The 26178-nt window shown below is 37.4% G+C and overlaps 1 protein-coding gene across 3 annotated transcripts in view; it reads right to left on the reverse strand.

Annotated features, from left to right (window-relative positions):
• Positions 1-233: 233 nt before the first annotated feature.
• Positions 234-26178, reverse strand: part of TET2 (tet methylcytosine dioxygenase 2) — a 128895-nt gene continuing 102950 nt past the window's right edge. For 2 of the 3 annotated variants that reach the window (XM_023548545.2, XM_010590483.3), the window contains 6 exons: positions 25965-26173; positions 18517-18667; positions 17463-17552; positions 9630-9767; positions 5855-6209; positions 234-3739 (listed from right to left, as the gene is read on the reverse strand). In XM_023548545.2, coding sequence (XP_023404313.1) covers positions 2202-3739; positions 5855-6209; positions 9630-9767; positions 17463-17552; positions 18517-18667; positions 25965-26173 — 2481 coding nt within the window. In that variant the 3' untranslated portion in view covers positions 234-2201. Of the gene's footprint in view, positions 3740-5854; positions 6210-9629; positions 9768-17462; positions 17553-18516; positions 18668-25964; positions 26174-26178 lie in introns of those variants that run through there. The other variant, XM_064285488.1, reaches the window with a different exon arrangement.

Here is a 26178-nt window from a genome sequence, read left to right on the forward strand (position 1 = left end):
ATGCTTTTCTTTACAATAAAAAAACCCAACAGATTTACAAAGTTAGTTTTAGTTACATCAGTACATATACAAGTAAAATAGGAGGGATTCAAAATAAAAGGGCTAAATCCCTGAAAAAGAATATATTTATTAACCTACAACAATTTTACATAAACACAGGTGACATGTTGGCATAAGGAGAACATGAGCTGAAATATCCCTGAATTTTTAGAACAAAAAGGTCGAAGTTCAAGTTATACTTGCTAAGAAATCAAGTATTGAAAAAAGGTATGCTTTTTTTTTTTTTTAATAATAATAAAAAAAGACTTGGAAAAAACTGATGGTACACAATGCTGTAAGCTTTCACTCTCAGTTCAATATCCTATTGCCAAACTAGTGTTGAGGTATATGACAAGTAGGAACATCACTCAAACCTTTAATGAATTCTTAGCTCACATTATGATATATTTGTAGCAGGCTGAGTAGCACCATCATGATGTGAATTCTGCTTCAAACCCATATATATATATAATGTATATATATATTTATATATATTTAAAATTTTTTACAGTACTAAAATACTAAAGCATTGTGTTAAAAAAGTTTTGTTTACAATTTAATTTACTATACAACTCTTTTACTTCTTCTTTATACAAATTAATGATTTAAAACCACCACAGCAAACCAGCTGCCTGTTTTTGTTTTTTAATCAAAAGATTCACACAGAACTAACCCTGTTTATTCATCTTATGCAGGCATCAGTCTGCTCAATCTTCCTGGTAAAGAGGACACTTAAGCTAAGAAATGACAACATCACAATGCACATATTATCAGCACAAAGGCAGACTGCCATTCAGGTCTTGGAAGAGCATACAGATCGATGAAATAACACAGGCCTATTTTTTTTTAAGTGAACTAGCTTTGTTGAGTCTGTAGCATGCGGTGAATTAATACCTGCAGTTAATAGAAAATTCTTAAAATTGTACATATTTGAGCAATGACCTTGTCATACAATTTTGTATAAAACTGTTTTACAGTATAGCATGAGAGATGAGCACCAGAAAAACATATTTTGTGGACTGACATATTCCTGTGAATCCAGTAAGCCCCGTTTTGGATTAACTGGCTGTATTAAAAATGGACACACTGCTCATCAGCAGATGCATGGCTAAAAGGAAAAACATTTTCAAAACTTCCTTGTTTCCTTAAAAAAAAAAAATCAACTTTGCATTCTAACATGAAAGTAAACTTTTTTTTTTTTTTAAACGTCTCAGTACCTTAGCATTGTTCAAGTTGTCAAAGCTTAGGTAGACAAAGTGCTTCTAAAACACCATTTAAAATACTTATACATATACATGTATGTACATATATATATGTAAATATATATGTACATATATATGTTTATTGTCCTACAAGGACATCACTGGATGAGCAAAATCCAGCAGCCTTTAAAATATCCACATTTTAAAAACTAAGCTTGTGTAAGAATAGGTAATTATGATAAAAACTTGAATGAAAGGTACCCCTATTATTCAAGGGCTTTGGAGTACACTGAAGCATCTTGATGATACAAAGGCATTAAATTTTTAGCTATTAAAGACACCATTTTCTTAGCACCATTTCTTAGAGCATCCAAACAAATTCAGTGTTTTGCTGTCTATTCATTTATACTTCCTGTAGCTATCTTGATAAATAAAAGTTACTAGTAAGATTACAGTAAAAACTGCATGTTAAAAAGCCGTATTTCCAGTATTTCAGTACATCATGTATTCAGCACCAGATGGTATTTTAAGATTCCTGCCACTGTAATGCTACAGTACTTGTTTGTGTTCCATGACTATGCAAACGTGATACTATTAAAAGTGGTCACAGATGTGTAGAGTTGTAAGGGGAAAAAAAAGAAAATCACATTTACATATCATCTCGTCCAATAATAGAACCAGTGTTTAAAAATGCAAATTGCAAAACACTTTCTTCCCCACCTTCTTTTTGCATAGAATGCTTTGGTCTTTTTCCTAGATGCCATCTGTGACCACTTAGAAGTCAGTGGAAATTAAGTGCTACGGTAAAGTCACCTCTATTTTGCTGGTGAGCCAAGGTTTTTCCCACCACATTTACCATGAATACTGTGTCCTTTCCCTACTGCCCACGTCACGAGAACTACATGACTGACAGGTTGGTTGTGGTCTTTTCAAATGAGGTAACCAACAAAAGGGGTGACATTATATGTATCTGTTGTAAGGCCCGGTGACCCGAGTGAAGGCATATGGAGATGTGGTTACAGTGGAGTCTGTGGTCACGGACATGGTCCTTTCAGTAAGGGACTTGATGAAGCGCAGGTAAGTGGGTTCTGAAGGTTCATGTGGCTCAGGGGGCTCCCGTTTCACTTTTTTGCCATGGATTTTCTGAGGCACGTAGTCAGGGCCATACTTTTCACATTCTTCCTCTTTCTCACGGGCTTTTTCAGCCATTTTGGCTTCCCAGAGAGCCAAACCATGTTTGGGCTCGTTCAAGCTCTTATGCTGGTAAAAAACAAGCGAGATCCTGGTGGGGTGATTCCTATTGGGATTCTTTAAGGGGGTTGTGGCATGCAGCTCACGCTTTGCACACTCGATGAGGATCGACCCATGAGTTGGAGCCACAGCTACTCCCCCAATGTCAGGATCCAGAAAGCTCTGCTCACTGTCTGACCACACCTCATCATTGTCCTCTGCAGCAGAAGCCACGCCCTGACCTGGCACCAAAGGCTGCTTTTCCTGACTGCTAGCATCATTTAATTTGTACAAGCCTTCCTGGGCAGAAGCAGTTCCGTCATGGTTAAGACCCGGAAGCATCTTCAACAACCCATTAGCTGTGTGAGAAAGCACGTCATTCTCCTTGTTTTGGAGAGGCAGAGCGTGAAGAGAGCTGTTGAACATGCCTGGAGCTGCCCTGTAGTTATGGATGATATGAGAAGATGGATGATGTTCTCCATTTTTATAGTCTATGTCTGGATTGCTCAAATGGGGTGGTAATCTAGAGGCGGCTCCCATGAAGTGGCTATCCATCTCATGAGTGGAATAAGGAGAAAATGTCCCTACGTGGTGTACATTTGGTCGAATAGTACAACTGCTGAAGGCATCGCCCTGCATATTTTGGTTTCCATAACCCAGGTATTTGGAAGAAAAACTCTGGCTATTTCCAAACCGCTGCTGGTATAGTGTATGGATGGGTGGTAGGTTCAGTTTAGAGAGAGGGTCTTGGCTTGGATACCTATATAGATCCATGGGCTGAGACTGGGGAGAATAGGAACCCAGATACGGGGAGCAGTTGTCCATTGATACGTTCCCATTGCACTGATATGCTGGGTATTGGTTGTTCTGATTCAAAAGCCCAGGATAGGAGTTCATGGAATTAGAAGAATTAAAATATGATCCTGCAGCTTGGGATGAGGTGGAATAGAGGTTCATTGGGTTGGCACCTCCATAAATATCTGAAGTGTGTGAAGAACTTGCATAAGGACTAACTGGATTGGGCCGTCTCATATATAGATTGGTGGGTCCGGAAGAAGAGTAAGAGTTGACAGCCTCCGACTGAGAGTTACTAGTCAAGGGGTGATGGGGCTGCTGCAGCTGGGCCTGCTGCTGGGCCTGCTGCTGGGCCTGCTGCTGGGGTCGCTGCGGCTGTTGGGGCTGTTGTGGTGGCTGCTTCTGTGATTGCTGAGGCTGCGACTGAGGCTGCTGGGACTGCTGCGTGACTGGTCCTGGAAGCCGCAGAAGCTCTGTGGACAGGGTAAGAGAGAGCAGGGACAAAGATGTTTGATTATTATTTTATGAAGGCTAATGAGGAAACTTAATCTTATGTGAGAATCCCTACCAGGACTATACAACATCCATCAAGCAAGGACAAGGACAAAGTCAGGGTTCTGATTACTGTCCAGCATAATTTTTTTGTGTGTCTAAAGCATTAGAAATGAAAATGGTAAACTTCATTAACAGTACAGTCTGGTAAGTGAGGAAAAAAATGTAATAAACATCCAAAAGCCATTCCATTGAAAGCATCATGTTCTCTGGAGCTTCTTTGTCTAGAGCATGCCACAGCCCTATCAGAAATAGCTTCCCCCGCCACGACATCTCCCTGTGCTTCCTTGGTTTAGTTATCTCTTCCTCAAGAAATCCTGTGACCTCCACCTTCTAGCGCTTTTGTAATACCCACTGTGAACATGAACCAAATAAAGCAACAGTCATACTGTACTGCAATGATCTGGTCTTAGTCCTCCCACTCTGCACTGTGTAGTCCTAAGCGCAGGGACCATGTCTTATTTTATTTCTTCATTGCCTAGCATTGAATAAAATTTGTTAAATAATTAAAAGAAACATATGATTTGTTACGGAAGATTTCAGCAATGCTATAAGGCAAAAAAAAAAAAAGACAAGGCATCTTACATAATCAGCAAATGCATTTTTCATTAACATGCTTTGCAGAGAGGAACTTTACACCGTTGTCGATGGAATGTTGAAGAACCTTTCAGATTTGTAAGTGAAACTTTAAGAAGTCATACTTCTGTTTCGTGACCTCACTTAAAAAGAAAAGTTATGAGTTCTCCATCTCCATTGAGTCAATTCTGGCTCCTACCAACTGTGTATGAGTTAGGAACAAGTAAATGGAGCTGAAATGGCAGCCCTGAGAAATGAAGGGATTGTTATCTGAAGAAATCTGTTAGAATGGACTAGAGAAAAACTTCTATCCCATTGTACGTGACGGCTAACCTGTAGGAGATATTAGGAAGTGAATAGAATTTACTTAGTAACTCAACCAATCAACAAATGTTTATTAAGCACCTTTAGCATATTGTTCTAAATTACTTAACTTGGTATCTCTGAACTTGAAAACGAATCAGTAGGTAAATATGACTTTGTGAGCAGAGATCAATATACCCCAAAGATGGTTGGTTCTAAGCAAACTGGTACACTAAATTTAAAAGATACTTTTTTTTTAACGACAAAGCCAATACCGTCTCCAAAATTGGAATATGGACCTTAACTTCGTTCTGTGAGCTTTTATCATATTAACTGCATATATACAGCAGCTAATATTTCCTTTGGAAAGAAAATATCAACTTGCTATTGATGAATAGTGTTTCATTCTGTTATACATAAAGTCACTGTGAGTCAGAGCTGACTTGATGGCACCTAACAACAGCAACAACACTGACGAATAATGCTGTATTACTACTCCTATTGGCATAACCTATTTTGGTGGATAAAAGTTTTGTAGGAGAATTACATTTGGATATCCCTCCTAAACCGCAGACTCAACATGTCTAAAGAAAGCTATCTTGTTCTCCTCTCCCCCACCATAAATCTTATTTTCAAACTTATGATTTTAATAAATCATATCTAGACTTAAAACTTTGGAGTCTTACTTGAATTTTTCTTCTCCTTCATTCTAATGTTTAGTTACTAAATCCCATTGATATTCATTTTAGAAGATGTCACTTCCATGATTTTTGCTGCATCTCCATCGCTGCAACCCAAATTCAATCTCTGTCTCACTCTTGGCTCAGTATATCTGTTCCCGAACTATTAGTTCCTCTACTTCTAACTTGGCTTATCTAACATGGCCAGATTAAGACTAATTTCATCATATCCCTTAGCTGTTATCCAACTTTGCAATTTGTCATAGAATAAAATCCAGGCTTCTCCATCAAGCTGGGACTGATGGTGCAGTATCTCATTTCCATCTCCCAGAGCAAAGCCTGGCCCTTGCTGCTTTAGAGAAGATTTTGGTACAGAGCTAAGACCATAACCGATACTAACATCACAAAATTAACGTTTAATTGTAATAACAAGTATCACACGGCACATATATCTACATGGCTTCACATTACATTTACCTGCCAACTGTTTAGCCTGGCTTCCATTTTCAGTCTGTTTTGTACGTGACGAGGCTGACTTTTCCTTTTCGTTCTTATTGGAGCTGTTCTCCTGAGAGGAAATCTTCTCAGCTGCAGCTTTCTTGGCTTCTAGTTTCCTTTGCCGGCATGTCTTGACAGGCTCTGCTAACATCCTGACTTTCCGCCGAAAAGAGCTCAGTACCTGAATGGCACCATTTCGTTTTTTCTCCTCCTGAGCTTCTACACTCCCAAACTCATCCATATCAGAGACTTTGTATAAAGGCAGAACATGGAGCTGCTCATCTTCAGGTTTTCCGCCAATTTCTCGATTGTCTTCTCTAGTGAGGGTACATACCTAGTAGGGAAATAAGATAGTACAGTCTTAGTTTCAGGTCCAAAAGAAAAGAAATGCATATGTATATGTGTGTGTGTGTGTGTGTGTTTCTCTCTCAGTATTAAATTTGTGGTAGTGGCCTAGTTGGACTAGGTCAGTGGCATGCATATTACCATAAAGTCCTGTACATGTGTTATTGATAAAGATTGCATCAAAATGGTACAGGGAGGTAAAGACAAGTTCACACTGACCACACTTTTTAGTTTAGCAGTTTAGTTTACCTGTGATAACTCAATTCTTCATGTTCATTTCTGATTCGAAGGGAAGAAGCAGTACTCCCACCAAAATGAATCTCCCCAGTTTTCACATTTCAAAAATAGGATGTGATAGAAAAAGAAGCTTAAAGTTTCTTCTACCAAATGACCTCCTCTGTTTTTGGTAGTATCATGTTTGCCTCATTTCATACTCTTGAACACAGGGAAATTTCACACCTTTCCTCATACCTGACTCCTTCACTATGTTTAAGACATTTTCACATGATGCCAGAGTGAAAATCTAAATAATGAAAAGTTGGAGATTTGGTAGATGTAGGTAATATGTAACTTAACATTGTTTCTACCTTTCTTTTTCTTCTTTCTTTCTCTGTACTCTGTTAAACCCAACTTACTGTTTCTCTTCTCTCATTTTTTCTGAGATAGCACTACATACAAGGATGGTACTCTGAAAAAAAAAAAAAAAAGCTCTCTCTTGCCTGGATAATTTAATGGTGTCCTGTTTCTTTTGCTAGCCACAACTATGTTGTTTTTGGTGAAAGATTATTTGTTAGTTTTTAAACACTAGTTGATTTTTGATCAATGTGGAGAGTGTGACCACGGTTAATCTAAAATATAAGGCAATATAAAATCTTTGAAAGATAGACTTGAAAGGAATTTGATCGTGGTTATAACAGACTTAGCATATAAATAAGTTTAATATGAGATGGCAGTAAAATGAGTTTTTTATTTCCTACTGTCATGGATTGAATTCTGTCTCCCCAAAAATGTGTGTATCAACTTGGTTAGGCCATGATTCCCAGTATTCTGTGGTTCTCCTCCATTTAGTGGGATTGTAACACCACCCTTACCTAGGTCACATCTCTGATCCAATGTAGAGGGAGTTTCCCTGGGGTGTGGCCTGCACCACCTTTTATCTCTCAAGAGATAAAAAGGAAAGGGAAGTGAGTAGAGAGTGGGACCACATACCACCAAGAAAGCAGTGCAGGGAGCAGAGCGTGTCCTTTGGACCTGGGCTCCCTGTGCCTGAGAAGCTCCTCGACCAGGGGAAGATTGAGGACAAGGATCTTCCTCCAGAGAGCCTTCCCTGGAGCTGACACCCTGAATTTGGGCTTTTAGCCTACTTTACTGTGAGGAAATAAATTTCTCTTTGTTAAAGCCATCCACTCGTGGTACTTCTGTTATGGGAGCACTAGATGACTAACACACCTACACATAAAAGTCTTCCAAATCCTTGTCTCAAAGCACCTTAGTACCTTTCCCCACATATTTATTCCTACTCAGTTCTTTCATATCTAGTACTTACAGAACTTGTGACCTAGTAAAGCAAGCTCCTTTTCATTCTAAACATTGTTCTCATCCTCTGCCTACTTGCTGTCATCATGTTGAAATGATACATGGCTATCTCCAGAACTACTAGGGCTCCAGCTCTTATTTCTTCCACTGCCTATCATGTAGCATAGGCTCCTAGTAATGAGCAGGTGCTCAATACATCATTAGTGGTGATTTCAGATGTCAGGGCAGATAGTAAGGCTTGTGTTTGCTCCCCAGGTCAGAGGCTGGCAAACTATGGCCCGTAGCCAATCTACTTCACAGCTGGTTTTAGTTTGGCCAGCAAAATTAGTGTTTTTACATTTTTAAATGGTTAAAGAAACAAACAGAAAAAAAGTAGTGACAGAGACCCTATGTCTAAAATATTTACTGTTGTTGTTAGGTGCCGTCGAGTCAGCTCTGACTCAGTGACCCTGTGTACAACGGAACAGAACACTGCCTGGTCCTGCACCATCCTCAGAATTGTTGCTCTTACTGAGCCCACTGTTGCAGCCCTTGTGTCAATCCATCTCCTTGAGGATCTTCCTCTTTTTCACTGACCTTTTAACTTTACCAAGCATGATATTTACTATCTGGCTTTTTACAGAAAAAGCTTTCCAAGCCCTGCTCTGCCTAGATCATTAAACCAATACTTTCTCTTCTTCTCAGTAAAAACTTCACATCAGCTTCCTCAAACTCCTTCAGCTTTGCCTACTACCACCCTGAATTCTCTTCTACCCTTTAAGATGACTTTAATGCCTGGCTTTTGTTTGTCATCTTATGTCTCATTGGCCATTTTCCTCAAATACGTCCATGTCGATGACCCATTAGATTGATTAATTTATAGTTTCTTGACTTCCTTTTTTCACTCTTTACTCTGCATCATGCCTCTCTACAGGCAAAGCCACACCCTGGGCTTTGTAGGTATCAAACACTGCTTGAACCTAAAGATCTTACCCCTTTTTCCCCTCACTAAAGCCTCTAACTAACAAGACCCAATCCCTTTCATTCACTGTAATATGTGTACTGTCATAATGGGCTCTTTTGCACTCTGAACCTTCTACAGTGGTTACTGTGACAATGTCTCACCTTTGCATTTCTTATCTGTATTTCTCTCTGCCAGGTGAATTGGTACCTTGTCTGGTGTAAGCTAATTACAGCCTATCAGATAGCTGACACTGAAGTATGAAGGATTTTTTTGGCAGCTATTTGTAGCTGGTAATGCACAGTCCACCACCTGTCAGTTATGCTGTTGTGGTTTGTGTGTTGCTGTGATGCTGGAAGCTATGCTGCTGGTATTTCAAATACCAGCAGGGTCACCCCCGGTGAAAAGGTTCCAGTTGAGCTTCCAGACTAAGACAGATTAGGAAGAAAGTCCTGGTAATCTACGTCTGAAAATCAGCCAGTGAAAACCCCATGAATCACCACAGAACACCACCCAGGTACAGTGCTCGGAAATAAGCCCTCTAGGTGGGAGGGCACTTAGAATGCACGGTAGCCACAACTGATTTCAGCCTACTGATGACCATGAGGACGGTGCAGCACTTGGGTGACATTTCATCCTGTTGTGCATAGGACTGCCGTAAGTCAGCGCTGTCTCGATGGCAGCTAACAGCAGCAACAACAACAATGCATAGTCACTGGTTTACATCAGTACTAAGAATTCCCATGATTCTTATGCACTTGTGAACAGTGTTTTCCTAGTGTATGAAGAGTACTAGTTACACCAAACAAGGTCACCACACAACAGCATTCACTTAGGAAAACGCTGTAGTGCAGTGACATGTGCAGAGAACACATTACTGTAACCAAATGCTGCTAATTTTCGGCCTTTGCTCTGTTCTCGGCCTCCACTTACCAATGTGCTCCCATTCTGCATGTTGTGCAAATCTCTATGGGCGTGAGCACAGAAGTCCAGACACGCAGTGACCCCTGAGAATGGACGGCCCTCCTTCAGACCCAGACGGCACTCTGGTGCTCTGTCTTCATATTCAATCTGAAAAATAAATGTGTGTGTCTGAGAACGGAGAAGCAGGTTATTTAGAACTTTAAAAAAAATACGTATTTTACATCCAGAAACACAATGGAATGACACAATATAGAGAAAATACCTTGATAAAATACTTGTCAAAACTTTGTAAAGGTTTTATTTTAAAACATTATTGAGGTATAATCAACATACATTAAGTAGCATATATTTAAAGTGCACTATCTAAAAATTCTGATATGTGTACACATCCATAAAACTACTGACACGATCAAAATAATATTCATATCCATCTCTACAAAGTCTCCTCTTTCTCTTTTACAATTCATCCCTCCCAACCCCATCCCACCCTCCTCTTCCTAGGGAACTACTGATCTGTTTTCTGTCACTATTGTTTAGTTTGCATTTTGTAGAATTTTATATACATGGATCCATTTGGAGTTAATTTTTATATATGGTGTGAGGTTAAAAGTCAAGGTTAATTTTTTTTCCCTGTGTGACTAGCCAACTGTTCAAGCACCACTGGATAAAAATCTTATCATTTTCTCCAATGAATTTCCTTTGTTGAAAATCAATGGACCATACATATTGGGTCTGTTTCTGGACTCTCTTATTCTGATTCATTAGTATATATTTATGCTAACACTACATTGTCTTGATTACTATAGGTTTTTAATAAATCTTGAAAGCAGGTAGTATATATCCTCAAATTCTGTTCTTTCTAAAAGTTGTTTTGATTATTCCAAGTCCTTTACATTTCCATGTATGTGTATACATATACGTATGTGTGTTCATATATATACACACACACGTATATTTTAGAATTGCCTTATTACTTAAAAAAAACCTGAGATTTTGATTGGCACTGCATTGAAGTATTAAATCTATAAATTAATTTGAGGAGAATTAACATCTCAATGATATTTAGTTTTGTGATCCATTATCATGGTATATCTCTCCAGTGGTTAAGAGCTACAGCTGCTAACCAAAAGGTCAGCAGTTCGAATCCACCAGGTACTCCTTGGAAAGCCTATGGGGCAGTTCTACTCTGACCTATAGGGTCGCTGTAAGTTGGAATGGACTCAATGGCAATCGGTTTTTTTTTTTTTTTTTTTTTTTTGGTTTTTATAATTTCTCTGAGCAGTGTTCTGTAGTTTTTACTGTACAGGTCTTATATTGTTTCTCAGATGTATGCCTAAGAATTTCAAATTTTTCATGTTATTTTGTTAGTAGTTATTTTAATTTCAATTTTTCATTTTTTCATTGCTAGTATATAGGAATACAACTGATTTTTTTTGTACTGACTGTGACGGTTAAGGTTATGTGTCAACTTGGGTAGGCCATGATTCTCAGTGACTTGGCAGATATTATGTAATCATCCTCCATTTTGTGATCTGATGCAAGCAGCCAATCAGTTGAAAGCCAATCAGTTTCCTTGGGGGTGTGGCCTGCATCCAATATATATGGATGGTCTGGCAAAGCTTGCTCTGGATCCTGCATCCAACTCATCATCCTCTGACCTCTGATTCTTGGGATGTGAGCCAGTAGCCTGTTGCCTGACCTGCAAATTTTGGGATTTGCCAGTTTCTGCAACCCAGTGAGGTAGCAGCCTTCCACCTGACCTGCTGATTTTGGGTTCATCAGCCCCTGCAGCCACATGAGTCAGGAAAAACCTAGTCTGATGCCTGACCCAGGGACTTGCCAGTCTTCACGACTGTGTGAGCCATTTCCTTGAGATAAATCTCTTTGTATATATTTATATATATATATGCTTCTCTAGAGAACCCAGCCTAAGACACTGGCATTGTATTCTGCAACTTTTCTAAACTCACTTATTAATTCTGGGAGTTTATTGTAGATTCCTTGGAACTTTCTGTGTAGACAATCATGTCATCTTCAAAAAAGGGCAGTTATATTTTGTTCTTCACAATCTATATGCTTTTTAAGTTTTCTTGCCTTTTTGCACTATCTAGAATTTCAATCAAGTAATATACCACTTCACAGAGTATAAGAATTTTACTACAGTATACTTCCATCTCTGTTCTACGTCTATGTTATAAGCTGTATAATATATTGTTATTAAATTTTTAATATAGCAATTTATCTTTTAAAGAAAGGTAAAAATAAAAGTCTTTTTACCCACATATTTCCTATTTCTGACATTCTTCATTCCTTTGTGTTGATCTAGATTACTATCTGGTATCATTTTCTTTCTTTCTCCTGAAGGACTTTCTTTAATATTTTTTTGTGGTGTTAGTCTGCCACTGATGAATTCTTTCAACTTTTGTATGAATGAAAAAATCACTTTTGAGAGTTGTTTTCACTGGTTATACATTTCTGGATCTGGTTTTTGTTTGTCTTTTAGTAATTTAAAGATGCTTCTCTTCTATTTTTTTCCTTGCATTTTTCTTTTTCCTGACATGAAGTCTCCTGACTTTTCTTTCTTCCCCACTGTTCATAATATGTCCTTTTTCTCCAGCTGCTTTTCAGATTTTGTCTTTATCACTGGTTTTAAGGAAGTTGATTATGATGTGCCTTAGTGTGGTTTTCTCCATTTCCACCCCACTCCCCCCAGCACTGAAGGTTTGCTGTACTTCTGGGATCTGTAGCTTTGTAGTTTTTAACAGATTTGAAAAGATTTTAGCCATTATTTAGTTAAATATTTTTCTGATCCCTCACCTCATTCTGGGACTCTAATTTTATATATATATATATATATATATATATATATATATATATATATATATATTTAATGTTGTCCCTCACAGGACATTGATAATCTTTTTTTTTTTTTTTTTCAGTTTTGTCTTTTCTCTTTTATATTGGATAGTTTCTATTGCTATGTCTTCAAGTTCACTAATCTGCTGCTGCTAGTTCGATTTAGTGTACTTTTTATTCAGGCATTGTATATTTTCCATCTCTAGAAGTTCGATGTGGACATTTTAATATCTTCCAAGCTTTATCATGCACATGCTTTCACCTGCCTCTTGAATATATGTAATATGTTTATGATAGGTATTGTGATACCCATATCTACTTATTCTATCGTCTGTGTCATTTCTGGGACTATTTCTATTGATTGATTTTTCATTCTTTTTATGGGACATAATTGTTTCTTTATAAGTCTGGTAATTTTTGATTGGATGTTAGACATTATAAATTTTATCTTGTTGGTTGTTGGATTTTTTACAATCTTTGTTCTAAGATGCTGTTAAGTTACTTGGAACTAGTGTGAGTCTTTCAGAGCTTGGTTTTAAGCATTTTTAGATGGGACTAGAACACCTTTTATTTTATGGCTGGCTTGCTTCTACTACCAAAGCAGTATCATTCTGAATACTCTACTTGATGCATTGTGGATTACGATGGTGGGAAAATGAACTATTCCAGGTCCTCTGTTCTGCCTTTTTTTTATTTTTGATGATTTTCTCCCTAGCTAGGTAGCTTCTTCACATGCATGCACTGTTCAGTAATCACCTGAAGAAGACTCAAGCAGAATTCTCTGCAGATCTCTGGAACATTTCTCTCTGCAGCTTTGACTTGTGAATTCTAGCCACCTTGTCCTCCTCAAATTCTGAACTTTGTCTCTTCAAGATAACTCTGGGGTCTGTTTGGATTCTTCCTCACTGCTCTGGATCCTAATACTCTCTCCAGGAAGTAAACTGAGATAATCATAGGATTTTGCTTTTTTTTTTTATTTCCCTTCTCTCTGATGTCACTGTCTTATGCTGCTTTTTGTCCCAGTCTAAAAACCATTGCTTCATATATCTTGTCCGTTTTTTTCTTTTTACTTGTTAAAGGTAAGTCTAGTCCCTGTTATTCTAACATAATCTAGCCCTTGTTAGTCCATCAAAAACTTTATCATGTTGCCTAGAAGCTGAACTCCCAACATGATAAAATTTTTGATGGCTTGCATATTACTGACCACTGGGTTCCACAGCACATTTTTATATCTAGCCTTAATACAGACCTGGACAAATTAAAAAAGTAAGGGTGGTGACCACTCGGTTTCATGTGTGGTTTGTGACTATTTAGTCCATGTTGTGGTCTAGTTAAGGAGCCCTGGTGGCACAGTGGTTAAACTGCTTGCCTGCTAACCAAAAGGTTGGTGGTTCGAAAGCAACAACCACTCCACAGGAAAAAGAAGTGGCAGTCTGCTTCCCTAAAGATTTACAGCCGTGGAAACCCTATGGAGTGGTTCTACTCTGTCTATAGGGTCACTATGAGTTGAAATCGACTTGATGGCAATGGGTTTGTTTTTTGGTTTTTTTGGTTTTGTGGTCTAGTTAACTTCATTCTGTTCCTTGGATAAAAACATACACAGAATCCAGTCTGTTGTTAGACAGACTTATGCCACCTCACAGAAAAATATTATGCAGGAGTTTGTAAATGGATTACTGGAAATCCATTCCAGTGGCTGGAAGACAATTATAAATGCATGGCTTTCTAATGTTGTAAAGTTGTGTTGTCCAATATGGTAACCAAAACGTGGCTATTTAAATTTAAATTAATATTTAAAAAGTATAAATACATTAACTCACTTGTACTAGCCATATATCAAGTGCTCGATAACCACATGTCACTAGTGGCTACCATATTGAACAGCATAGACATAGTACATTTCCATCACCATAGAAAGTTCTCTTGAACAGTCTAAAATGTAATCGCTACATATCACGGATAGCATATAATTTTGAGATTTGAATTTGCTAGTTCAGATCTACAGTTGAATGGTAAGACAACCATAGAAAAATATCAGAGCAGATATGCGTCCACTGGAGAGGCATGAAGAAAGGGAATAAAAAATGAGAAAACCTAGACAGTCTATAGTAATATTCAAAGGAATAAAAAGAAAAGCAACACTTCGTTGTTCTGTCCCCGTCACGAACTAAAACCAAACCAAACCTGTTGCTGTTGAGTCAATTCTCAACAGAGAATTTGTTTGTTCTACCCTATAGGACAGAGTAGAACTGCCCCAACAGGGTTTCCAAGGAGTGCTTGGTAGATCCAAACTGTCAGCCTTTTGGTTAGCAGCAGTAGCTCTTAACTACTGTGCCACCAGGGCTCCTTTCCCCAGCTAAAGCCACTGATAAATTAAAAAAATAGTTGCCTTTGAGTGAATTCTGAGTCATGGCGACCCCATATGTGTCAGAGTACAACTGTGGTCCGTGGAGTTTCCCATGGCTGATTTTTTGGAGGAAGATTGCCAGGCCTTTCTTCTGAGGCACTTCTGGGTAGACTTGAACCTCCAAACTGAGAGCATTAACCATTTGTACCACCCAGGGACTCTTTTGATAAATAGTACCTATTAAAATATTCATTTAACAGACAATGGCCAAACTTTAAATCTGGCAACATAGACTCAGTTCATTTTCTTCTTTTCATAGCTTGGTTTATTACAGTGTATTTCTCCCCCAGAATTAAACCTTTACAACAGTACTAAAGCATTCTTTATACCTTTCTGAAATACTGACTCAAATAGGTAAGACTATAAAATAACAATATTAATCTCACTAATATTAAAATTTGAAATAATTTTCAGTCACACACATTTCTAAAAACTTGTTATGAAATGAAACAACTTATGAACTGACTGTAATTAAATCAGTCTTCTCAATAGAAGTCCCTAGGTGGTACAAATGGTTAACACGCTTGGCTGCTAACCGAGAGGTTGGAGGTTTGAGTCCACCCAGAGGTGCCTCAGAAGACAGGCCTGGCAACTTCCAAAAAATCAGCCATTGGAAACCCTGTGGAGCACAGTTCTACTCTGACACACCTGGAGTGATCATAAGTTGAAATCAACTCAATGGCAATTGGTGAATCCCTCAAAAGGGGGAAAAGAGGAAGAGCGAGAGAGAGACAAGAGTTGGGGGAGTGTAAAAGCGCGCAATGGAAAAGAAGAATAGCTAAATCATTATTTAGGATTGGTCTATTGTCTATCTCTGCTGTGTAAACTAATCTAATACTATTAGAGTCTTTACTGTTGTCAAGTAAATGACAATGTTTGCCAGATTACCACCCTTCACACCTCCCCATCCCTATTCCTGCTGTGTACTGTCTCTGGATACTCTCCCATAACCTCCAAATCATTCCCCCATCTATCAGTCTGCCCCTTTCCCTTAAGTCTTTCTCCTACTCCATTGATGCCTACTCTCAGCACTTATTTCACTGGCTTCTCTTACTCCATGCAACCCTAAAATATTGATGTACTTCACAATCCCATCACCAACCCCTTCTCCTCTTTATAATCTCCACTCTGAAAAGTTGCATTTGCTCCTTTGTACTCAACTTCAAATACTTCCTGCATTTTGATCACTCCCAAGTCGACGGTGCTGTCTGAATTTTTCTCCTGATCCTTCATCCTAGAACCATCTCAGTTCCAACACATCCAAATAAAATTCACCATCTCCCCACTACCTCCCACCCAAACTCCCCCCCAAACTTGCTTACTCATAGTTAATAGAACCACGTGTCCAAGACAGAAATTTGGCAGATCTTTGAATTCTCTATTTTGCTCATCTTCACCTCTAATTTGTTACCAAGTTTTCTAAGTTTCACCATAAATATTTCATATACTTATTTCCTTTTCTCCATCACTACTGCCATTTCTTTAGTTTAGGACTTTAAAATCTCCTGCCCGATGATTGCGATAGCTTCATTCTTCTCTAATTTAATTTTACACTGATGTGAGATTATATGTAGGTTATATTTCATTTGGCTTGCTGAGTGACTTTTTTCAAATACAAATTAAATCACTTCACGTCCTCAACCCAAACTTACACTTAAAACACTCAGTGGTAGGCTTCTTACCGACAAGATAATGTTCAAAGACTTGTATATGGCATCCAAAGTCATACATGACCTTTGCTTTCTACTTTACTCTCAGCGTGAATCCTTTTTGTCCTTCAGAAATGTGCACACACTTCTGTCCTAGCAGTTACCATATTATTCTGTAATTGTTATTTTACTGTCTGTGTTTTCTCTACAAGGAGCTCCTTAAAGACAAAGAACCTGCCTTCTTCATCTATATGACCCTAGTGACTAAACACAGTGTCTGGTTATAATAGGTTTTCACGTAATGCTTGTTGTTGATGTCATTGAATGAGTGAAGACTTACAGCCTTTTTCTTCCTTCCAGGTACAATTTCTGATCAAATTACCTAGCTTTTTGAAGTAGGTATAACTCAGAACACATATAAGGTAGGAGGGAAAAAAAAAGGTCTGTGCTTGTTTCATGGAGCCAAAGCCATGCAAAAGAAGAAGATCTAGCAAAATATGATATATATGGAGATGTGTGTATACTTACAATGCATTACTCTCAAAGCTTTCAGTTTTGGACTTCCTATGAAAATGGTTAGTAGATGGTTAGAACCTATGATCTCACCAACTTAATTTCGATTTAATGACCATGCCAAAGACTGCTTACAGAGACAAAATTATCTGTACGAGAACAAGATTAGTAGTTACAACAGTCTGTTAGCCTTAAAATCTCAGTATCTTTATGGATAAAAATAGCAAAAATATGTTATTTTGGATGGTGCAATGTTTATATAAAGAAACAGAAAACATTGCAATAGCTTCAACATTAAAGAATAGAAGTCAGAAGAATACAGGAAAATTACTGCTTCAAAATTTGGAAGTAGATCATGGATCATGAATAAATAAGTAAATAATTCCAGTCACTGCCAACAAATACTTAAACACTTACCTGATTATTATATGCATCAGGTGCAAGTTTCTTGTATGTTGGTGCCATAAGGGTGGACAGGTTTTGCAAATGAGACTCCAGTTTTTCTTCCTAGATAAAATGAATCTACATATTAAATTCTAAATCTATTCTGTATATATGAGGGATTATCAGTAATTTTTTTTCCCCTATATCTTGGATCCAAAACACAATATTTAATGCCTTTCTTAATAAGTAACTAAAGCATCTTAAAAACATGACTACTTCTAAGTGAAAAGTATACACTATCACCTATTTTTGTGTGTACTATTGAATATCTAGCTATTTGGTATTTTCATAAGATTAACTGACTTTCTACTTGGTATGCAGATATTCTGGAGCCCTGGTGGTGCAGTGGTTAAGAGCTTGGCTGCTAATCTAAAGGTCAGCAGTTAGAATCTACCAGCCGCTCCTTGGAAACTCTATGGGTCAGTTCGACTCTGTCCTATAGAGTCGCTATGAGTCAGAACTGACTCGACGGCAATGGGTATGCAGTTATTTGGCATTTTATAAGTATATGTCTATGCTGGCAGTTGAATTAGAAGAGTGAAGTCATATGGTTTTATAGAGGTCACATCCTCTACTCTCTCTCTAGTTAGCTGCCAAAGAAGATGAGCTATTGAAAGCATTTGCTTGACTTAGTCTATTTCCAAATTCTATATTTAAAAAAATGTTTATTAAAATAGCATTTCAAATAGTTGAAATAATTCTTAGAATAACTTAAATTATTGGATGATTCAAATATGGATAAAATTCTCAAAGAGCTAGAGTATGGTATAGATTAACATTAAGATAATAAATAGAAGTCATAAGTAGGAAGAGTTTATTACTGGTATAACATAGTAATTATTACGTAAAATTTTTACAGAATTATAGTATGTGTCTATAGTTTAGCCAAAACTTGGTTGATTCATCTATGAGACTGAATTATTCTCTGTTAATAGGAGCACGACAGAGTATGTCATATTGCTAATTTTATCTATTCTTATCAGCTCTCTCTGAAAAATACAGATTATACAATAGGAAATAAACTAACCTCTTTTGGGTCATCCCCAAGCAGTTTAAATTTCCTTGGGATCTTGCTTCTGGCAAATTTACATCCATTGTAGTACATGCTCCATGAACAACCAAAAGAAAAGGAGGCACCGCAGGTCTCTGGGTCCAGCCCCTGACAGGCACAGGTTCTCCTGAGAAATCAATGGACCACTTTCATGGGTATAGATAGAATTATCTAGGCTGCCATACTCATATTTTCAGTGTCTGCATGCAACAATTAGTGCAAAATGAGTTTGAAAAGAAGTCTAATCTAACTCTGTATCAATGTGTGGCATAACTATACGGAGAAAAGAGCTATGTCAATTGACTATAAAATACAATATTTTTTTTTGAAGCAATGTTTTATTGCAGTACAATACATATACAGAAAAGTACATATTACTTATACAACTTAATACATATTCACAAATGGACTACACCTAAGTAATTAGTACCCAAACCAAGAAGTAAAATACTAGCACACTAGAAGCTCCTCTCACACTTCTAAGCACTGTCCCTTAATAGTAACTTCTATCAGCATAAAAGCCCAGATGTTAGACTTAATAGACACGTGTCAGACTTAATAAACAAAGACTGTAAGTCAGCTATTTTAAATATGTTCAAATAAATGAAGGAAACCACGTCTAAAAACTAAAGTATGAGAACAATGTCTCATTAAATACAGACTGTCTATAAACAGAAGTTATAATAAAGAAGCAATAATAGTTCTGGAGTTGAAAAGTACAATGACTGAATGAAAAAGTCATTAAAGGAGTTCAATGGCAGATCTGAGCAGGACGAAGGAAGCAAGCATCAATTGAAGAACGGGAAAACAAAAATGAAAAGAGCCTCAGAGACCTGTGGGACATGATTAAGCATTCCAACATATGCACAATGGGATTCCCAGAAGTGGAGGAGAGTAAGGGACAAAAAAGAATATTTGAAGAAATAATGGTTAAAATCTTCACAAATTTGATGAAAAATATGAATCTGCACATCCAATTAGCATAAACTCAAAAAGATCCATACCTAGAAGCACTATAATCAAACTGTTGAAAGCCAAAGACAGAGAGAGAATTCTGACAGCAGCAAAAAAGAAGTGGCTCATCATATACAATGATCATCAATAAGATGAATAGCAGATGTCTCATCAGAAACCATGGAGGCCAAAAGGAAGTAGGATGACACATTAATGAATTAAAAGAAAAGGACTGTCAACCAAGAATTCTATATCCAGCAAAAACTGTTCTTCAAAAATAAATGATACGTTAAGACATTTCTAGATTTATTTATTATTTAAAAGGTTGCTTTCAGACCTGCCTTAAGAAATACTAAACGGAGTCCTTCAGGAAAAAATACTAAAGAGTAACTCAAATCCACATTAAGACATCATGAGCACTAGTAAAGGTAACTACGAAGGTAAATACTTTATAGAGTATATGTGCATTAAAAAAACAACTGCATAAAGCAATAATTACAAATTTGTGTTGCTAGGCACACAGTGTATAAAGACGTAATTTGTATGACAATAACAGCACAAAGGAGAGGGGGTAAACTGAATTATACAGTAGAAAATTTTTTGTAGAGTACTGTAATTAGTATTAATCTGAACTAAATCACTTCAAATTAGAATGTTAATTATAATCCCAAGGGAAGCCACTAAGAAAATAGCTGCAGAAAATGTAATAAAAAAGAAACACGAGAAATGGTACACTAGAAAATATCCATTTAACAAAGAAAGCGTCAGAAATAGAGGGATAAACAAAAAAGCACTAAAGATATATAGAAAACAAACAGCAAAACGGCAGACATAAATCCTATCTTATCAGTAAATACATTAATGTAAATGGAATAAACACTCCAGCTAAACAGCAGAGATTGGAAGGATGTACAAAAAAAAAAAATCCAACTATATGCTGTCTATAAAAGAAGCACTTTAGATTCAAAGATGCAAACAGGCTAAAGGTAGAAGGATGGAAGAAGATATGTCATGCACACAATAATGAAAAAGGGTGGAGTGGCTAGAGTAATATCAGAGAAAATAGACTTTAAGACAGAATTGTTACTGGAAACAAAGAAGGGCATTTTATACTGATAAAAGTGTTGATCCATCAAGAAGATAACAATTATAAACATATATGCACCTAATGACAGAGCTCCAAAATACATGAGGCAAAAAACTGACAGAATTGAAGGGACAAGTAGACAATTCAACAATAGTGAGACTTCAATATCCCATTTTCAATAATGAACGGAACACCCAGACAGAGGATCAACGAGGAAACAGAAGATGTGAAAAATGCTGTAAACCAACTAGTCCTAACAGATATCTATAGAACACTCCACCCAACTAGAGGAAAATACACGTTCTTCTCATGTGTACATAGAACATTCTCCAGGATAGACCATATGTTTGGCCAAGTGTCAATAAATTTAAAAGAAAAAATAATACAAAGTATGTCCTCCAATGACAAGGAATGAAATTAGAAATGAGTAACAGGAGCAAATTTGGTAAATTCATAAGTATGTGGGAATTGAATAACATACTCATAAATAATCAAACATACACACAGGAAATTAGAAGATATTTTAAGGTGAAAGAAAATGAAAAAAAAAAACAACATATCAAAACTTATGGGATGCAAAAACCAAGTGTTTAGAAGGAAACTTGTAGTTGTAAATGTTTATATTAGAAAAGGAAAACAAAAAACAAAAAACCCAGTGCTGTTGAGTCGATTCTGACTCATAGCAACCCCACAGGACAGAGTAGAACTGCCCCACAGAGTTTCCAAGGAGCGCCTGGCGGATTCAAACTGCTGACCCTTTGGTTAGCAGCCGTAGCACTTAACCACTACACCACCAGAGTTTCCAGTAAACCCTATGGAGCAGTTCAACCCTGTCCTGTACGGTGGCTATGAGTTCGAATCGACGGCAATGGGTTTGGTTTACCGGTGTCATAGTATCTTTCAAACTGGAACACTTCTGAGAGTGAAAGGAAGTTCTATTAATAATTATTGGAAGACAGCATGAACTGTGACCTCAAAGCCTCAATCAAATGCAAGCTGTGGACTTTCTTTTCTCAAAAACAGTTTTTTACATTTGATTTTTTTTTTTTTTTTTTGAAACACATTCCAGTCAGGGACTTTGAACATGGTTGAATATTAAATAATATTAAGGAGTCATTGTCATTTTTAAAGAATGTGTTTTGCTTTTAAACACTCATGGAGGTGGGAGTGGGAATAGCGAGTGGCAGGGGAATATATGAGACAATATTGGTAAAACGTTCATAAAGGTTGTAGCTGCATGCTGAGTCCATGGGGATTCATTATATTGTACTCTCTCCTTTTGTGTATGTTTGAAAATTTTATAACATTTCTTAAAAAGTTTAACATCACCCACCATGGCAGAAGGTGTTTCTTGCTTTGGCTTCCCTATAATGAGAGATACACTCCCACAACTCTTACTTGCCAAAAAAGTATTGGTTAGGCCTAGTTATAAAATGGGAATCTCAAAGGGAAATCTTTAAAGGGGAAACAGCTGGTTTGGCTTAAAGTAAATGTAAAAATTAGGGTTTTTTTTTTTTTTTTTTTTTTACTCTCCCTATGAAAGATGCTCTCACAGTTCTTTTTTGGACTCAGAATGGTTATGATGCATGAGGGCACAAGGATTTGTGAGGAGGTTCACACGGCTTTAAATATTAAATTATGAGTCACAGCCCCAGTCTGAGATTGCCCTCTGTTCTTGGCAAAAAGCCATAATTTTAACTTCTGCCAGACATATAATAAAAAAGTTTTATGGGGCAGAAAAACTTCAAAAGCTCTGAGTGAAGTCTATATTGTCATTGGTTAAGTGTCTAATTATGTAGTTCTTTTTTCCTTTTTTTTTTTTTTTTGAGAATTCCTCTAGTATGGGTATACCCAAGCTTAAACTTCATCTCAATAATTACTCATTTTTACCTTGAAACTCTAGACAAAGATATGCAAAAAATATACAGCTTGAATTTTTAAAACATCTTAACATTTGAAGCACATCTTTTAATAGTTTTGTACTCGCCTCCTATTCAGACAGTTAAACAAATAATAACTTTTCTTAGACCCTGGTCCAATGATGGCTCATGTCTTTCAAACACAAAATAACAAAATTTAGGAAATTTCTTAAATAAAAGTTCTTTCTGTATGTAGATTCCATTTCAGGCAATGGCATTAATTGGAGATTAAAGAAAAATTACCAGGGAGAAATTGTCAGATATATTAATGAAAACTAAATCAGTAATACTGAATGTGAAATATAATTTGAATTTATTTAAATAAAACAACTGTTATTTTCACAAGAGTTCAATGATTCAGAACTTCATATCAAGACAAAGAGGAAGTCTTTTAAAACACAATGCAGTGTTCCCAAATTCCCGAAAAAGAAATGCAATCACCAACATGATGAACCCAAGGTGCCTACGTTTTTTTTTCTTTCTAATTAAGGGTACCTACATATATTTTTTTTTTTCAAAAGGAACAAAGAAAGTTAGGGTAAATGAAATAATATTCTACATTTATTGCTGTTGTTAGGTGCCGTTGAGTCAGTTCTGACTCACAGCAACCCCATGCACAACAGAATGAAACACTGCCCTGTCCTGTACCACCTACACAATCGTTGCTATGTTTGAGCCCAATGTTGCAGCCACTGTTTGAATCCATCTCACTGAGGGTCTTCGTCTTTTTTGTGGACTGTCTACCAAGAATGATGCCCTTCTCCAGGGACTGGTCCTTCCTGATAACATGTCCAAAGTACATGAAACAAACTCTTGCCATCCTCCCTTCTAAGGAGCATTCTGGCTGTACTTCTCCCAAGACAGATTTGTTCATTCTTCTGGCAGTCCAAGGTATATTCAATATTCTTCACCAACACTATAATTCAAAGGCATCAATTTTTCTTCAGTCTTCCTTATTTATTGACCAACTTTTGCAGGCATATGAGGCAACTGAAAATACTATGGTGTCTTAGTCATCTAGTGCTGCTATAACAGAAATACCATAAGTGTATGGCTTTAACGAAGAGAAATTTATTCTCTCACAGTCTAGTAGGCTTCAAGTCCAAAGTCAGGGCGTCAGCTCCGGGGGAAGCCTTTCTGTCTCTGTTAGCTCTGGAGGAAGGTCCTTGTGATGCATCAGTCTTCCCCTGGTCTGGGAGCATCTCAGTGCAGGAACCTGAGGTCCAAAGGATGTGCTCTGCTCCCAGCACTGCTTTCGTGATGGTATGAAGTACCCCCCCCCCCCCCGCCACCATCTCTCTGCTCACTTTTACATGGCAAAGGAGATTGGCTTAAGACACTATCTAATCTTGTAGATCTCATCAATATAACTGCCACTAATCCACCTCATTACATCATAGTGGTAGGATTTCTAACACATAGGGAAATCACATCAGATGACAAAATGGTAGATAATCATACAATACTGGGAATCATGACATGTCCAAATTGATACACATATTTTTGGGGGACACAATTCAATCCAGAACACATGGCTTGAGTCAGGCACACCTTAGTCCTCAAAAGTGACATCTTTGCTTTCTAACACTTTAAAGAGGTCTTTTCCAGCAGATTTGCCCAATGCAATGCGTCGTTTGATTTCCTGACTGCTGCGTCCATGGATATTGACTGTGGATTCAAGTAAAATGAAATGCTGACAACTTCAACCTTTTCTCCATTTATCATGATATTGCTTATTAGTCCAGTTGTGAGGATTTCTGTTTTTTTTATGTTGAGGTGTAATCCATACTGAAGCCTGTGGTCTTTGACCTTCATCAGTAAGTATTTTAAGCCCTCTTCACTTTCAGCAAGCCAGGGTTTGTCATCTCCATATCACAGGTTGTTAATACGTCTTCCTCCAATCCTGATGCCTCGTTCTTCATATAGTCCAGCTTCTCAGATTATTTGCTCAGCATACAGACTAAATAAGAATGGTGAAAGGATACAAGCCTGACACACACCTTTCCTGATTTTAAACCATGCAATATCCCTTTGTTCTTTTTGAATGACTGCCTCTTGGTCTATATACAGGTTCCACGTGAGCACATTTAAGTGTTATGGAATTCCCATTCTTATCGAATGTTACCCCTAATTTGTCATGATCCACACAGTCGAATACCTTTGCATAGTCTAAATGCCTCTGAATACATCTAAAGCAGTTAATTACAAGTTGGAGCTGTGAGTTTATGAAGCAGCAACTTCTCCTTCAAACTTATCATTTGTAAAAGTGGATTTGCAATAGTCAGATACACATCTTGATATTTCTGAATCATAATTACCAGAGAAAACAAAGTCACATTTTCATATAGGAAGAATAACTTTTCTAAATAGATTATTTAGGATTGATTTGTCCCATGACCTAGAGATAGAACCTGTGTTAACCTGTGTTAAAGTTGGTAAAACCATACCAGTTATAGCTAACAAGAGGACAACTGTGGGTAGCAGTGGGTTGCTACAATGAGCAGCATGAGTATTTCCATAAGTTCAGCAAACTATTTTGTAATTTAGAGAAAGAAGGGAGAAGTAGAAGAAAGGAGACTAAAGAAAGAAATGCAAAATTAAAATTACTTTAGAACCAATAGTGAGTAGGATTTCATTAATTATTACAGGATTTCAGTGTAGCATTGTGAATTTGCTTATATTCTTTTGATATTAAACAGGAATAGCAGATTCCCTAAGAGAAATAGTAAAAATGAAGTTTTCTACAAGTGAAGATTCAGACTTCCTACAAGTGGATGAGATTAAAAAAACACAAAAAACACACTAGTACTGGCGTGGACAACATATATTCAACTACATTCCCTCACCCTCTTATGCCAATTTTTATATTCCTAGGGAGTAATGCATATCTATAGCCACTAATTCCTCTATTGCTAAGCAGCAGTAAAAATGGAAGCAATTTTTATTAGTATTGTGGAAGTAATAAATTGGATTGAATTGAAGTAAAAAGGAGTCCCATAGAATGCTAACACTAAATGGCCTTGGATTTTTGTTTGCCACATGTATATTAAAGTTCTTGATCTCAGAATGCCAAAGTTTCTCACCAGACTTGCTGTTTCAGATACTACATCATAGATGTGGTATCCTATGAATGTGGTATCCTATGAACAAAAGAGTTGCCCCTTGTAGCAAGTGGGCACACAAATATTTTCACATTCATGGTATAATTAAGGCCTTGTGGGTACAGAACGGTAGACTTCTAGTAGACTGCTCCTTACTAATGGCTACACTTCCTCAGTCTACAAAAAAAATAGTTAATGAAAACATCACTGCAAATTATGTTAGCAAATACAACTTCCTAATGCGTGACTGGGATGCATTTTGATCCCTGTTTTATAAATTCAGGTTCAACTCTCTTTCCTTAAAGCAAAGACTAGACTTTCTACCAGTGGCCTGACAGAGAAGAGCCCGTAGGCATCACTTACTCTTCATTCAGGGCACACCGCCGGTTGGTGAGAGTGCCGTATTTCCTCAGTGTTTCCGTGAGCTCTGAGTAGAGTCTGTCAGCCAGGGACAGAGGGATTCCTTCCCATACCAGGATGAGAATCACAATCACCGCAGCCTCACAGGTGTGGCCCGCTCGCTCCCGCACCAAACACAGCAGCTTCTCCTCACTGCAGCTTCTCCGAACCACCTGTG

The sequence above is a fragment of the Loxodonta africana genome, chromosome 5 (assembly GCF_030014295.1).
Source record: "Loxodonta africana isolate mLoxAfr1 chromosome 5, mLoxAfr1.hap2, whole genome shotgun sequence".
In the NCBI taxonomy this organism is placed as follows: Eukaryota; Metazoa; Chordata; class Mammalia; order Proboscidea; family Elephantidae; genus Loxodonta; species Loxodonta africana.